This window comes from Calypte anna, chromosome 13 (assembly GCF_003957555.1).
Source record: "Calypte anna isolate BGI_N300 chromosome 13, bCalAnn1_v1.p, whole genome shotgun sequence".
Lineage (NCBI taxonomy): Eukaryota > Metazoa > Chordata > Aves > Apodiformes > Trochilidae > Calypte > Calypte anna.
In genome coordinates this window covers 15,820,669-15,837,990 of record NC_044259.1, presented here as the reverse complement: position 1 = coordinate 15,837,990, position 17,322 = coordinate 15,820,669, and the positions used below count along the sequence as shown (strand labels likewise).

The 17,322-nt window shown below is 42.6% G+C and overlaps 1 protein-coding gene across 2 annotated transcripts in view; it reads right to left on the bottom strand.

Moving 5' to 3' along the window:
* Positions 1–17,322, bottom strand: part of FSTL4 (follistatin like 4) — a 182,426-nt gene that overhangs the window by 121,470 nt on the left and 43,634 nt on the right. For both annotated transcript variants that reach the window (XM_008495471.2, XM_008495472.2), the window contains exon 3: positions 10,392–10,640. In XM_008495471.2, the coding sequence (XP_008493693.2) occupies positions 10,392–10,640 (249 nt within the window). The remainder of the gene's footprint in view (positions 1–10,391; positions 10,641–17,322) is intronic.

Here is a 17,322-nt window from a genome sequence, read left to right as displayed (position 1 = left end):
GAGCCTTTCTCAGGAGCAATGAGTCAAGATACAGAGATTCAAGGCAGCTCCTTCATGGAGTTAGGTTTTCATGGATACACATCCTTTTGGAATAATTATTGGTATTTTATCCGTGTTAAGAGTCAGGAAAAATCAAGTTGCATCACTACATTCCCAGATCTTGTGTTCCCAAAGTCCTTGGATTGTGGAGCTCAGACACCACTACACCCCAGATCCACCCTCATGGTCCTAACAACACCCAGCAGGATAACAAAGCCTTTCTCAAACCTTTCTGCAATTTTTGCTCTTTTTTTGAAGCCTCCAAACCAAATGTGAGTGCAAGAAACAGTTAAGTAGATAAATGTGGTCTCTCCTCTGCTCCAGGACATGGTTCACAACCAAATTGAAAAGGAAAAAAAAACCTGGAGTCAAATGTCTTTTTATGTAAAATGATGAAAACCATTGGAGCTCCTTGCAGCAAATAAACAAGATAAAAGGCAAGAGTAGTGTTGAAAACACAGAAACTATTAAATGATTCCTCCCCATTAGGAAACTGCCCCCAATTGAAGAAAGTGGCAAAATATGAACTTTAAAAATCTGCTGAAAATCCAAGCAGGCCAGGAAGGGGATGAATGTGGGAGGTGGCTGCTTGGGAAGAGCAAGGTTCTGATGCCTTCCCTGGAGCAGCCCTGTGCTGCCCCTGCCCACACTGCCTCTCCTAAAGGCAAACAAAGCTTTTCAGGTTGAAAAGAGCCAAAGGAATTGGCTAAAAGTGGGGAGTCCAAAACGGCAGCTTGCAACCTGTTTGCATTTTTAAGTGAACCCAAAGTCAGTGTACTCTGCTTTTCTCTGACTCATTATGTAAAATAAAACTCAGCTGAAAGCCAGTGTGGGGCCACAAAATGCCTTCAATTATCCTTCAGTTCTGTTCCAGCAAAAATGCAGCCAAAACCTCATGGGTCCAGAGGGGCTGAGGTTTTTGTCTTAATAGCCTTTTACTTTCTCGACACTGTACAGCTTCAGCAAGATTTTCTGCCAGTTTGTTTGGCCCTAACAAGCTATTTTACCATTAAAACAAAACACAACGTGTCCAGGAGCACTAAACATTCTCCACAAGATCCCATTTCACATAGGCTCCAAGAATGACAATGCCAAATTACGAGTCAGACAGATGTTTTCCAGATGTGCTGAGCATCTCACGCGGGATGCTAACTTCTTCCAAAATGCTACCCCAGGTTTACCTCCTCCATTTAGATAAGTTGACCCCCTGAGTTTCTTGCTGCTTGGAAACTATTCTCAGGAATAATTTCTTCCAGAAAATGGCCCTGCATTTCAAATGCTTGTAACAGGGTGAGGAAGAAAAGTCCAATGATAACCACTGCATGGAAAAATGGGAAAGTAATGGAAAGCTGTGGATGGAGAGGTGTGGTGCTCTAAGAGTGACTTCTCTACTGCATACCCACACTGCAGGGACTATCCAGGATGAGAAACCTGCAGATTCTCAGCAGCCTGATGGTTTGTTAACACAGCTTGTTCCCCCCTGAGATGGAAAGGACAAACATGGGAGGATGATGCAGAAGGAGCAGCCCTGTGGCACTGGCACAAAGCTGCCCCTCAAACACAGGCTGTGCTTGCCAGAGCACATGAGCCAAACAAAACTACTTGGCTCTCATTTAGGGCATGGATTTTATGCTCTAAATATTAAATATTTCTTGCTCTGACCTCCTTTCCCCCAGTCAGGCATCCCAAGTGTCAACTCACTGATGGCATCGATCCCGTGGTAAAGAGAAGCTCCCTCACCAGGCACCACTGATGCTTCCCTACAGCTCAAACCCTGGGGCTTCTGGGGTGCAGCTGATTCCCTAACCTTGAGCAGACACAAACTGCAACCCCCAGAAGGACCTGGGGACCACCCAGTGCCCACCCCAGGGTCCCTGCACAGCTTTGTGTACAAAGTGATGCCAAACCTCAGGAGTCCTTGAGCTGAATCCAGAGCTCCCACCCTCCAGCATTGCAGATTTCAAGGAATAATCAAACTTTGGCCAGGTGAAACCAGCACCATGGTAATTTTCTTCTAGAGTGTTTTAAAATTCCAGCCAGAGCAATTCAGCAGAATCCAGAGTCTGGTCACTGATCAAAAGCCTTCTCTTTACATGGGACAGTCCAAAAAAAACCCCCAAAATTTTAAATATTCCCCTCAGAAGAGACTGACTCAGCTTTTATCCAAGAAAAGACTAAATATCAGAGGTTTTTCTAAGCCCATGTGAGATTTTGCTGCTGCACCCAGTTTACCTGCAAGGCAAAGAGCCACTGTGGTGAGGGTAACCATCCCCAGATGGTCCAGATCTCTGTTAGTCTTTAAATGAGTTCTAATCAGCAGCAGGTTCTGAAAATCCCCTTTCCAAACAAGATTTGCTTTAATTGGCCACATCGGTCCTCCCAGAGGAGCATTACAATGGGACTTCCCCAGCAAGTAACTGCAAATAAAAAGTTAAATCTGGTTTTCTACCAATATTCAGGAGCATTTGCTTCCTGGCAGCAGTCCTGTTAGTAAACCAATTTGCTGAAATATTCACTGATAGCCAACTAAAGGGCCACAGTTACAGCCAAAGTGCTTCCATGCCACAGCACACTAAATATTCACCCCAAATGTTTTCACAGTACTTGCTCCAGACTTCCATTCCTTTGCTGTAGTGGCAGGATTACTTTTTTCCTTACATGTAAGGGTGTTGTGAGGTCTAATTTATTAACCTTTCTAGAGCATTCTGAGCCATTTTGATAGAAAATGCAAAATATTCTCAGGAAAAGCCTCCCGTTTCCATCTCCCCTGGAAACTTTCCTCTTACTCCTCAATTAGTGGTTGATGCCCACGCAATTAGAGGTAATGAGATTAATGTGTACACTCCACAGCCCCCAGAAGAAGGCACCAGCATGGGTGGTGTAAGAGATGAGGGAGCAATTGGTACCAACTCCAAGAGCCCCAGGTAGATGCTGCATCCTTGGACTGCAAGCACCCAAATCAGAGCTGGCCACAGTGATGGGGCAAGAACAGGAATTGCCATCCCTGGAGGTATTAAAAAAAAACAGGTAGATGGGGCACCTGGGGAGATGATTTAGTGGTTAAGGTGGTGTAGGACTGGTGGTTGGACTCAATGGTCTTGGAGGTCCTTTCCAACCATGAGGATTCTGAGAATCTCCCTGACACTGCAGCTCTCAGCACTACCCAAACACCACAAGGGTTGTGTTTCTAATGATCTTCAGGATTGGAAAAGCAGAAATTGGCTTTTTACCAAAAGAAAGTTACTACTCAAAGAGCCTTTGAGGCAGCAGGAGATGAAGCCAATCTAAATCAAGAGTTAATTTCATTATTTGCAACTCTTACTCCTCATGGATGAGGATCCATGGGTGCATCCAAGGGAAATCAGCCCCACTCCAATAAGCAAAAAAAGCAACCAGGGGAATTCCAAAGGGCTTTAACTAACTTGTTTTAGACAGGATTCCTCTGACTTCAGGACACCTCTGGAGCTGAGAGGCAGGAAGGGAGCAAAAGGCTGGAGGAGGCAGTGCTGGCTTTTTCCTTGCAGCCACATAATTGAATCTCTAGCATTCAGCCTGCTGGTATTCCCCAGCCTTAGGAATTTCAATTTGCTCCACAGATTTTTATCCTGAGCCCCCAGAAAAAAAATTAGCATTTGTGCTGAATAGCTTTTAATCAACTACTCTCAAATGTCAGTCCTTTTTATCTTTCAAGCACTCCTAAATCTCCTTGGCTGAGTCTCCTCCAGCCCTGGAATTTATTTTACACTTTTGTTTTCCTCCACTCAGTTGCCAGTGTCCTTTGCCACAATCTAATTGCCTTAATCTTTAATGCTCATCTCTACCTTTTAGCCTTTTCTGTTTCCTTTTAAAGCAACCTCTTGGTCTCTCTCAGGGTTTGTTGTTTGTTGGGTTTGGGTTTAATTTTGTTGTGGTTTTTTTTTTTTAATTACAGCCTTCCCTATTCTCTGTCTCTGCCAAGAGCTGGAGATGTCCCATAGAGAGTTGCCTGGCACCAAACTGCACCTTACCTCTCAAATGGTGACTTGTGAGACCTTTAATTAATTGAGTAATTTTGCTCTGAATGCAACTGATGTGATTTAAAGAAATGAAGGCAACTTCTCAAGTGTCACAAGAGGGTTGAATAGCTCAGCCCCTGATTCCTGTGGTCACCCATTAGCTGACACACCTCATTTAATGAAAGAACCCAAATTTTTAGCAAATATTCCCAATATTTTCTACTAGGGGAGAAGAAAACATTCATGATTTTAATTTTCAGTCTACCAGTGGCTCCCAGGAAATCTGTTCAAACTACTTGGCCTTTGCTGCAGTACCAATTTCATGCCAAACTTGGGTTTCTTGCAGAAAAGCTGCCAGGAAATGTAACCAGCCCTGCTGAGAAACCCTGACCAAGGAGAAAAATCACAATATAGGATATTCAGAGCAGGGATTCCAAAACAGAGCTTGGTGCTGGGGTGGTCCTCCAGCAAATCAAGCTTTAGTTCATTATTTAATTCATGTATTTCCCTAACTGTGGGCTTTGGTGACTGCAGCATTCCCTAAATTATAGGGCAAAAGAAGTTCTAAAGAAGAATTCTAACTTTCCTTTCAATTTTTATGCAAGATCCTTTAATTCCTTTGTTGACTAGTTGATAAATGATAGAAAGCTGTTTGGTTTTATGGGTGATATTATAGCTGTGTATGCCAAGACTGGCAAATGCAGAAGATTAATAGACTGGTCCTTAAATAAGATGAACCAGGGGCCCCAGGGGTGTGACCACTGTGAAAACCAAACTTACACAATTGCATAATTAAAACCAAAAGATTACAATACAGTTACTCCCCAGATGGCCACTGCCTCGATATAAAAATACCAGGAATGCTGGATAACTGCCTTTTTTTTTTTTTAAATACTACATACATTTCTTCTTTAGGGAATTTTTGTGGGATTTCTTGAGGACCTTTGCTCATTTGGGTTCTTTTTCTTCTGCTTACACTTCCCATGCTCTCTTGTTATTTGTATTTAATTTCCAACCAAAGCCCAACTACACCAAGGGGAGTTTTACAACTGGTTCTTAGAGGGCCAAGATTTCCCTTTCATGAGTTTCAGTAATGAACAAAGGTCTTTTAAAAGGGAAAACACTCTTAAAGAGCTTAGACACACTCCTGCAAAAACCTCTACTACCCAAGCTAGGAGAAGTCTGTCTCACATCTGTATCCTGGTCTAAATCAATGGAATTTCCATAACTTACCCCAAAGATTGATGCACTCTGTTTAGAAGATAAAGCTGTCAAACACATTTAAGAAGATCCAGCCTGAGAAGCCAGGTAAAATTGATCCCTCCCCAGAGGATGGGGTGGAGGGAGCTGAAAAAGCAGCATGAGACCAGTCAGGAATCCCTTTGGTATTCAGAGGACTGAAGTATTCAACAGAGTGAGAATTATATCAGCTCCACTGAGGGCAAGCCCATACCTCCACTATACAGAACACTTCTCTCTACAGCATTTAAAAGTTTGAATATATTTACATTGGACACTGACATGATCATTATGGGCCAGACCTTGGTGTCAAAACCCCAGCCTGCTCCCTAGAGGGATTAATTGCATGCTCCCAACAGCTCTAAATCCATCTTGCTGCCACCAAAGCAGCCTCTCAGCAGTGCTGCAAAGTTAAATCAGCAAATATTAATTGCCAGCTGGGAAATCTGCCATTAGTTCACACTCAGATTTATTATTTATTTTTTTTTTTCCCCAGCTGGAAAGATAAGAGTGTTAAATGGAGCAGATTTCTTTGCAGTCTGCAAACCAGCTGACAGAGGGGTTTTGCTTGCTTTGCAACCACTAAATGAACAAAACATTCAACACCTTCGCAGAGATGTTTTTGAAATTATATTCTTCAGAACAGATTACTTCTGAAAGTACCAAAGCACTGAACTAACACATGGACAACAAATAAAGTAGAGAGCAATTAAAGCACCAGCACCCGAGGCTGAAGTCGTATCTACTCAAGATTACACTGCACAAGTTATTACCTTGCTTGAGGTTTGGTCTTTTATTTTTATTTCCAAGTCTGTAATTCATTTACATTCAAGCATGGAAATTTTCCATCAGGATGCATCAGATGATAATTTTTCCATAATTAGAAAGCAGCTTCTTAAGAACTGAAGGAAAGAGAAATAAGAAGTTGCAAAGGAAAGGTGCCATTGAGGCCATGAAATCCTAAGATTGGGCTGGAAGAGGCAAAAATTGACCTTGTATCAGGAAAAAAATCACTGGCATGGATTTGCTTAAAAAAAAAATATTTTAAGCAATGCAACCAAATTATTGAAAAAAAGTCTTTGAGATTTCAGGAGAGACTGGGGGAAGAGAAAGACCAGGACTGGAAGAGCAGACATGAATATTGGTTTTATAGTGGCCCAATTCTTCACATAAAACTCTGCCAGAGCTCATAAAATTAGAGCTTTAGTAGGAGTTGGACTGAATAAAACAAGAAAAGGAATAAAGTGATGGGCACAAGCACAGTGCATTTACATAATGGAAAGTTCAAGAATTTGGTCAACGACTTTGGATTGAATTCATGCCAAAGCACAAACTAAATCTGACCTGTTGCAGTACAAATCCACTACACAGCCCAGCAACAACAGCTGAGCTCTATAAAATACCTCAATACACCTGCATAAAAGGAAGATATCAGGAGAAAACAAGGAATGAGCTGGGGCAAGTAATGTGGCTGCTTTTCCTCTTGGCTGCTGCAGGGGAGCTGGGCTTGTAGGATTGCTGGGCTTGTAGGGAAGTGTGGGGAGGGGAAAAAATGAAGGGAAAAAATAATTCCTAAATCCTGAAACTGAGAAACAGAACTCTAAACAAAAAGAATTTCTCTCATGTGTGTACACATACACTGCTCTGATGTTTCTGAAGAAAGGAGGGAGATAAAGGAAGAAAAACTGGATTGAGTGATGGACGTGCAGCTTACACTGACCAAAAATGATGAGAGAAAATTGAGGGAAGAGATCAAGTGGGTGTAAAAAAGTCAAAAGGAAAGAAAAATGAATAGAAGGGGAAGAAAAGAAGGACTGCTGCTATGGAAAAGCAAAGCCTAGTCCAAATCACTCGGCTAAAATGATAGAGCTGGGTTATCCATGGCATTTATTAAAATCCAGTTGTTTCCAGGCCAACTGCTCATTTTGGACATCTGGGGAACAACTGTCATGAGATCTTCCTGCTTTTCATGGGTTTGGGAGTGCTTAGGGGAAAGATGAACTTCTTTCTTCCCCTCTTTGGCAGCAAGCACCATTTTTTTCCTCCTGGATTTTGTTACCCAGACAAAGCCCCCAGCACTTCAATAAAATTACTACAGAAACTCACAAACAAGTAAAAATACATAACCAAAAAAACCCTCCACCACACAGTAGAGAAGTCTTAAATAGAACATTTCCCTATAAGAAAACCAAACTATGTTTCCTACCAGTGAAGACAACTGCATCAAGGAGAATCTGAACAATCAGTAAGGGTGACATTTCCCTGAGAACTCTGCCCACAGGACTTCTGCTTTTTGGTATTTCCCTTTGGACTCCAAACTCTGAAGTGAATTTTCCCACCTATTTATCATTTGCTTTGTCAAGGGAGAAAAAGAGATGGCATTTTTGTTTTTGTGGATGGCAAAATTGCTTTACTCACATTTCCATGTGCTGTCCTCTTGGACATCACATCCATTCACCAAACCTTGATGGGCAGCTCAAAGCCTGCACAGGAATGATGTTCACACTTCATGAAAGCCTCCCCAAAACCAACCCTGATGCAATCTCCCCATTTTTGCAGATACCAGACAGCTGATATCTGGTCAACCCTCCTCCAGCAGGTCTGGGATTTCCCAGTTTGCTCCCAAAGAGAAATGTACTCATTTCAAACACGGAAAATCTGGAGGCACACAAGTTTAACTTCTTGGGACTCTCAAGGTTCCCAGGAACCATTTCAACCAGGCTGGGCAAAGGAGAAATAAGTCATTTGTCCAGAGTCAAATTTATTTCTACTCTTCCTAATACTAAGCTCATAAGGAATGAACTTTGTGAGATAGCAGAAACCAACCAATGCCTCCAGTCACACACAAGTCTCTGCCATACACCACTATTTACAAAGCACTTCACATCTGATGAATGCATTAAAAGGTGTAAAAAAAAAAATCCTTTCCAAAGACACACAAAGAAAAATGAGACCTTTCTTGTTTGCTCTGTTACCAGGCTACTGTGGATAGATAGAGCTCAGTCACCAAGGTGGAACTGGAGCATTTGCTCTCTGTCATACTTTAAGGCCAGCCAGTTTGTCACTGATAAACTGGGTAAACTGGCAGAGCAGACAGATGCAAGCTGTGGTGTCCCTCAGCTCTACACTGGGACAAAAGTCTTAATTGAAGAAGTCAACAGGGACAAAAAGCCCACGAAGCAGCCCACTCATCAGCTTAATTGTACTCAAATAATTAAACTATCTGCTTGACAGAAACCAAACAGAAAGCCTGTGCCTACTGACAGATGCAGACCTGACTTCCAGCTGGAACAAGATTATTTTTTTTAAAATCCATTTTGCACCTTTCAGATTTTTCAGTCTTCCACTTTACAACAGTACATTTATAATGTTGCTTATAAACCTGTCACTTAGGGGCCTACAACTAATTTCTGTTTAAAAGAAAGCCACCACCACCCTGACGTTTCTATGATTCTATCATTCTTGGTTTCCAAACAGGAGATTAAAGCACATAGGAATTAAAAGACACACAGGAGGTTACTCAGGAGGGCATGGCAGAGGAGCTGAATATTCCTATCAACTCCCACTCTGTGGAATTATTCCTCCTTAAGGTAAACTTTTTTCTACATTTTATCTCTTCAGACAGAGCTGTGAAATTTGGTTGGGTTTTTTTTTTTTATTCACACAGGAAGAGAAGTGAATTTTTCTTTCTTCCCTTCCACAAAGCTGTTATTCTGCTGAAAAGCAGATTTAAACACTGCTCCGTGGAGAGTTTAAGGGTTCCTTTAAACTGGGACACAAAACTCCTACTTTCTGACATCATTTCATGTTGCCTTCAGGAAAGTAGCCAAGCGTGACATCGTATCATTAGGTATAATACAGGCATTGCAGAGGCACTGATTATTGCAATGAGAACTCATTTTCTTTAAGGCTGTATGTGATAAGGGATAAATAAAAACACAAGCCAGGAGCATTGTTGTAGAAAGGAAGGGTAGGTACAAGAATGAATAAACTGCCTGGTGATGCTTTTGGAGGAGTCAAGGGAAGAAAACTCAGTCCTGACCCATCCACTGCCAGACTCCCAAAAGAAATGAGACTTTTGGGGATGGTCTCTGTCTCTGGGCCTCCTCCAGGCTTTTCTGTCTCCAAAGGGTATGACAAAGATTTATTCATTCACTCTCCAATGGGTTCCTGTTTCTTATAAAGGTTCTTCTAGCACCAAGTAATTGCACCTGTTGGGAAACATGAACCTGATGGAGAGCTCTGCAAGCAGCCGAGCTCCTCAGGGACTCAGGAGCTCAGTGAGCTGAAGATAAGGAATTATTTTCATATTTGATCACACAAATACCACTGCATATATTGTCAGCAACACAACTGTAGGCCCATGGAGTCATATTTGACAATGAGGTCCAGTGATAGACTCTGGAGAGCCTTTGGAAGACCTCTCATTAGAAGGAAAACAACTTGCAGCTTCTTCCACTCCCTGGCATTTTCTCACATGCTCCTGCAGCCTCCCTCAATCTGGGACAGGATGGGACCTGGCATACCAGATACTAATGGAAATGACACAGGACTCCATCCCCTTGGTGATTTGGTGCAATGGTATCATGAAATTTACTACTGAACAAGTAAAACAGCAGAAGATGCAGCCAGAACTCAACACTCATTTAAAGCTCTGTGCTGGTGATACATTTCCCACTCCCCTTTCTTCATCTAAACAGCTCCTTTGTCTGGGTCATTTGCCGAAGTAGCTTTTTGTTTCTCCTTTCTGCAACAAACCTTTCCTAATCCCACAGACTTTTTCTTCCTGTCTTTGTCTTGTCCAGAGCCTTACCCAGCAAATTGGATCTTAAAAGATTCATTCCCCTGCAAGCTGCAAGTACAGAGCTGCACAGCCACAGTGCACACAACACACACAGAACAGTGTTAATTATTTCCCAGTTTGATTATATTTTTGGTGGTGACAATACTCAGGGCTTAATAGTTGCATAAAGCATCGTGTTACGTTCTGCAGCATCCTAGAATAAATCATCCCTGAAAAAATTCTCTCAAGAAACAAAGCACACCATTTGACCATTTATCAGGCTTCCAGGAAGATGAGTGATGGAAGCTCTCCAGAAGTATTTAATGCTGCCTTACCTTTGAAGAAACAGTCCTTGCTGTGGATAATGTAGATTTTCTTCCTCTGCAGACAGGAGGCTCGATGCAGTTGGCAGTGGTTTTCATAAAATTTGCCATCAGATCCACACACAGGCATGTAGCTGGACTTGCAATCTTCCACACATCTGCACTCAGGTTGATTGGTGTCCTTGTTCACCACACATTTGCTCCCCCGGCCACAATACTTGTGCTGACACGAGGCATGGAGACCATCCTGCCCATAAAGCACTGGGAAGAGCAGAAGAAGTCCAGGTGAGTATTGTTTGCCACACAGACCACACTCACCTGGTGTAGCAGCACAGGTGTTACAGGAGCTTCCCAGGGAAAAGCATCCCAGGAAACACCAGCACAACTCCCAGACCTCCAGCACAACTCCCAGACCTCCAGCTCTCACCCACCAGAAGATCCAGCATGTGCTGAAAGGGCTTTTCTCAAACGTGATGGACACAGAGACTTTTGTTCTTTGTGAAACTAGACCTAGAATAAAATCTGCTGAGAGCATTTCAAACTTTGGCCAGGACTTACATTCAGAAAACAATTCTAAAAACCTGCACTCCTCCAGCTACAAAACCCACAGCTTTATTCTGGGCAAGTGCCCTTGCTGCTGGCACTTCAGCTTCTGAACCCATGTCCTCCATCCTGAGTCTGACATCCATCCATCCATCTGGCATTCTGCTTTGTCAGAAGTCAAACACTCTTCCCTTTCAAGATTTTTCAAGAAACACAACACTCAGCCTAGGAGAGCAGCCTGGATCTCACCCAAAGACCTTCCACATGAAACGGAGATATGAGAAATACCAGCACTTAGCTACACCAGCCTACTAATCCCTTTTTATAATCCTAATTTCCTTGCTAACATCAACACAGCCCCTGCTTGCCCAGCACATCATGCTCATGTGAAATGCCCCAGCACTGAAGCTGATCAAGGGGTTAAAGCACATGCACAAAGAGAATCAAAAGGTTCTACCAAACCCAATTTTGCTTGGTCCCTGCTAAGCTTTTGTTTTTATCACCGTAAATCTAAAAGGGGAAAAAAAAACCAAACCAAAAAACTGTTATGGGAGGATTAGCTGTTTGACTCAATAACTCATTAAAATTCCTCCAACTTGGCAAGCGAGGAAATATTGACTTTTCCTGACTTATAATACACTAGAAGGTCAAAGCACCTCTGAGCAGTGCAAGATGTACTGTCCCTGGAAAGAGTATCTGAATTATTTTTTATTTACTTCACTAATTGTTCCAGAGATTCTGCAAAATGTCTTTAAGGATGCAAATTCTGTGCCCACTGGGACACCTGCCTGCCAAGGCCATCTGCATTTCCAGCTCAGGGCTTCAGGCAGCCCAGGGATTCAAGCATCCTCCTACTCCTCTTGGGGGCAGGATCTGCATCTGCAAAGGTACTCACTTTATGCATCACCATGTGCCTCTAAGTGATGTTTTGGAGACCACTGGTGATGCTCAAAATTAAAAATTCAAGATTTGGGAGATGCCATTGTCTCTCTAAATTTTATTTGAGACAGAGTTACAGTAAAGCCTTTCTCCTGCTGTCTTCAGTCCTAAAAATCAATCCCTTGAAGCCAGCACCAGCCAAGGACTTCATGCTGAAGGTTATTTCTGCCTCCTCATTCACAGTGGGCTGCTGGGATTAGCTACACATCAGGACACATCTGGGCAGGCCACAGCTGCACCTTCCCTGACAGCCACCACAGGCACTGGCAGCAGCAAAAAAACCTCTTGCAGCCTCCAATATTCTTGGTATTTTGATTTTTAAGGTAAACCCAGCATTACTGAAGACAAACTATTCATACTACACTCTTACAAGGATTATTAAAAACAGAAATGGGAAAGGTAATCAAGTGCAACACCAATTAACTTCTCACAGGATTTATAAGCCCCACTACTGCACAGAAAAAAGCATAATTGAATTTATTAGTCAGAAAGACAGTTATTTACTTAGGTTAACAAATTGATCATCTTGCAAAACAAGTCACTTTTCAACAGGCATTGAGTTTACCCAACATGGCCAGAGTCTGAGTTGTTTTATTGTATTAAAGCCTGGAGAGAGGAATTCCCTCTGCATACCCTCATCAACACACTGAACTTTGCAAATTGCTTTCTGGCTGGCCCTGAGAAATCTGGAATTCCACTGGAAAACCCTCAAAAGCTTGGTGCTGGCAGTAAAACAACTGAGTTCAGGAATTTCAGGAGGCTGCCTTCACCCTGGAGCAAGACTTCAATAAAAAAATGAAGATGTTAATCCCACACTGGAGAACAGGCAACCTCTGGCTGCTCATTAATTCATAAAGACAGAGACCTCACCTACTTTACAAGCCACTAAATATGTTACAGATCAGGCTGAGGCTCACAGACATTCTTTTTTTTTTAACTCCCAAATGCAACTCTATCCCTTACTTCAGCAAAAAGAGTTCAAGGGAAGGCTGGGTTCCTGACAAGCACTGACTTCAATTAAAACCAACCAGACAAACCCATCAGACAACCCAACAAACCCAAACCCCAAACAGCTGGATCACATTGCTACTCATAAAAGTTGCTTACCCACTGCAGAAATATAAATTACCACATTTACATGGAAAAAGCCAGTTTGCTGTCAAGTAACAGAGAGCTCCTGCAGGCAGCTGGACACCCAGTTTTATTGCTGAAGGAAAAAGTTTCCATCAGGACTGGAGCCAGAAGTGGGAACTTTAATTATGGAGCACTAGAGACTGAAAAAACTGAAAGAGGGAGTTTTGACACCAAGTCCTTGTCAGGGTTTAACACTGGCCCAGCAATTAAACCCAATAACAGAGGCTCTCTATTAATGTCTCTCTCCTTCTTGATAAAGAAAGGAGAGAGAATAAGGGAGAGAGACTGATGGGTTGGAAACTAAACTACACAACTTTAGTGAAACAGGAATGATAAATAGGAAAAATTACTAAATATATACAAATATACAGGAAAATGGAAACCACGTTCCTCCCCCCTTCCCCCCAATAACTCTCACGTCACCACCGAGGCTGCAGGGCAGCCCTGGGAAAGTCCAGGCTGGACTCCTGGAGTTGGCAGCAGTCGGGAGCTGGAGGCAGGAACACACAGATATGGGCTGGGATGGATCAGGACCACAGGAAGACGAACGGACGGGATCCTTCCAGGATGCCGGGTGAAGGAAGGGAAGAAGGGAAATCAGGAAATCCAGAAGTCTGGAAATCTGGAAATCCGGAAAAGATCTGGCTTGGCCCTCGTGATGCCTCAAATTTATACTGAGTGTGACGTATATGGGATGGAATCCTCTGTTTGGTCAATTCTGGCATCTATCTTGTCTGTTCCTCCCCAAAGGAGGGCTCAGGTGGGACCTCTGTATCCTCCTGGACAGTAAAATGTTTCCCTCAGAGCTGAGCAGTGTCCTTGGCTCTGCACACCAGTCTCTAGCAGTAACTATAAACATCAAGTGTTATCAGTCCTAGAAGCACACACTGTCTGAGAAACTGGCTGTTAATTTCAGCAAGTGCAACTACTTACAAGAGACTGAGCTAAAAGTAAAAGTATAAGACAGAAAATCACCTTTATCCTGGCCCAAACCAGGACAGTCCTTTAACAGCAAGGCTGCACCTTGCACGTGTAAATAAATAAAAATCAACCTGATTAAAATACTCAGTCTCCAAACCCAGTTTGTTACTTCCAGCAGGTGAAATGGGCAGATAATGGCTGACAAGATATTCCTCCAGCACCTTGACTTCAGTTTTCCAATATTTTCCCTTTCCCACATGAAATAATCCTCTCCAGTCAAAACTGTCACAACTGGAAGCACTTTTTACTGCTGAAAAACCTAAGTTGCCAGCTCACACACACATACACAGAATGCATACACAGCATTGTGTTCAATGTGCATTGACATGTACCCCTTCACATACAGATTAGTCATTATTATTACATTAATACTACATAATTATTGATACATATGATGAGATGCTGCACACACAATTTCACTATTTGCTGAGATGAAGTCAGATTCTGCCTCAACCCTTCCCTCCCCAGCTCATTTTTAATGCACATCTTGAATAAGTCCTGGCTGGAAGTAACACAAGTTGAGCTGTGTGATTATTGCAACCTGGCAAATGAATGTGCAGTATCTGTTATTGCTCCTGCAATAAAGAAAGGAAACACAAAGCAGAAATGTCATAATAAGCTGCTCTCAGAGTTCCTCTGGTTTTCATTGCATAGTTGTTATAAAAGCGGAGAGGCAGAAAAGCCACGAGAAATCACTTGGAATAGGGGCATGGCAACAGCAGGTTCATTATCCTCCTTACTAGACACTTACTAGGAGTCAGAATTTATTTGGTTTTATTAAGAAAACCATGTGATTTATCCAGGAGAATAATACAGAAAGAAAGATGTGCTTCAAGTTTAGGTTCTCCAACAGATACAAGTTCTTTTTTTTTCAAGGTCCAGCAGGTAATCATGTGTGTGCACATCTTTGAGCAGGCCAGAGGCACATCAGCCTTGAAAGGAAGGACAGAAAACCTGTCACCTTTCTTATTTAAGATGCTTTACACAAAACAAAAACCAGGATGACACGGATAGCTTCCTCAAACCAAAACCTACATGTATCTTTCTGCTCTTTTTTCAATGACACTCTTGTGGCAGCAGCTACAAGGAGGTCAGAATCCAGTCCTGACATAACTACAGATGATTTACCTATTTTCCTGATGATTTCATTTCCAGTGGAGCTGCTGGAGGCAAACTGGTCAGTATGGATCCCCCCAGATGTCTCCATTAACCTCCAGCAAGGGTTCAAGAATAAAAGATGTGAAGCTTCTACTTGCCAGGTATTCTCCAGTCTCATGGAAATCTCTTTTTTCCAGTTTTTGTTGACTCATTACTTTGCAGTAAGACATTTATCAGAAAATAATTGCATTTGTTTACTGCCTGCATGCTTTCCTTGTACATATGCACAAACCCAATGTTATTTCACACTAGATCAAATGTTTGCAGTTTCTCATTCAGTGCATCAGTTTAAGGCTCATTGAGGAAACAGAAAGCCATCTTATCACCCTTTTTGTTGCAAAAAAAGAACATTATTCTCATTATTTACTTTTAGCTCGAAGAGGAATAGATAAGTTTTGTTTTTAATTATCCATTCATGTTCCTTGTTGTATTATTTTTTAATTCTGCTCTTAGTAAGAAAAAAAAAAGTGATCTGGCTTGCACCAAGCTGTATGAGCACTGCACAAGGTTTCCATCCATGCACCTGATGATCAGCCCCAGCATCATCACAGTGATGCCCATGTCAGCTCTTCCATCAGAGCTTCTGCCTCCTAAAGGGGCACATTGCACATTTGAACCTTACAAATGAAGTCTCATTCTTTCCAAAAATCATTTTCAAGGGATGTTAAAGCACAGGTCAAAAGTATAAAAGAGAGAGAGAGACATCAGATTTTCACCTAACCCCTTACTGCTACTAGAAGCTGGAGGCTGGCATTAAAAATATAGTTGTTAAAACATCAGATCTTCCAGTAACTTCCATATCCTACCCCGTTTTTAGCATTACTTGGAAATCCTGGGTGCCTTGGAGGAACACACTACATTCTGCTCCACCATCAGAAGCATTTGAGGGTGCAAACAATAAATCCTCAAACTGAGGCACCTCAAGGAGCCCCCTCACCCCACCACACCTCCTCCTGCAGCCAGAAATAAAATTCTCAAACCAAAGAAAGCTCTTCCCCTCTAAGAGACACGAGTCTGGGTCTCCAAGTCCACCTCCAGAGACAACTCAGATTGATTAAATCTAACTAAATCTAACTAAATCTACAGAGTCTTCTACTCTCGTGTCTCCTGCCCTTCTTCTCCCAGCCCAGGTAAATTTTCAGGGCTTGATGTTTCCAAGGGCAGCTGATCAATAGTTGCATTTATACACAACTTGTGACACCTCTGTCATTCAGTGCTCCACTAAAAAGAGGGCAGAAAGCTCTCTAAAAATCAGGGATTGCGTTCACTTGGCGAGTCCATTTCTGAGCCCTGGTGTTTTCCTGTCAAAAGTCACCAGTGGCTGGAAACAAATGGAGAGCAAAGGAAGGAAAGCATTAAAGCAATTTAGTTGTAATGGGGTTTGTGTTAGTGCAGGTGGTTTGTGTTTGGGCTGTTTCTGCTTCTAGGGGAAGTGTGATGCATGTTGGACTCAGGGCTGCTTTACTTGATTGAAGAGGCAGTGGAATTAGTGGCATTCCTGCATCACATCTCAATCAGTCTCCAACTCCTGTTGAGGTTGCACAGTGTCTTTTCACTATTTTTTTTTTCCTGAAGACATTTCATTTATGTTTTCCTGACTGGGTGCCTCGGAGCCTCACAGTCTACAAGCGTAGGAGCATCCCTACATAACACAAGTGTGAGGCAGGAGCCAAACAGGTCCATTATGGGGAGAATTACAATCACACAACTACTCAACGAGGATGTATTACATCTGCGTTGGGACACAGGAGAAAGGACAAGCTTATAAATCAGTTTGGAGCCAGCCTTCAGAAAGGAAAAATAACTGGTGGAGGAAGCTTCTGACTGACTCCACGCGACTCAGCCGCTTGCTCGTCTGCAAACATCTCCTCTTGTCATTCCCAACAAATCATTTCCCTGCAATCCATGAGAAAACTGCAGCATGCAAATGCTCTGAGGAGACAAAAGCCAGGGAAGGAGCCTGCAGCAATAGATAAGCAGCAGCTCCTGCTCTCATGCTGCCTCTGATCCCTTCTTCTCCATTGCTGGTTCAGCTTTGCAAAGAGAAATAAGACAGGGGAAAGGTGAAGCCCTGGGGAATATCAGTTTAAAGGGTGATTGGCCTGTACAGCCTAACAGGAAGATTTCCTTGTCAACAACCCTCCTGTGGTCTCCAAGAGCTTCCCAGGTGACCTGCAGATCACTCACA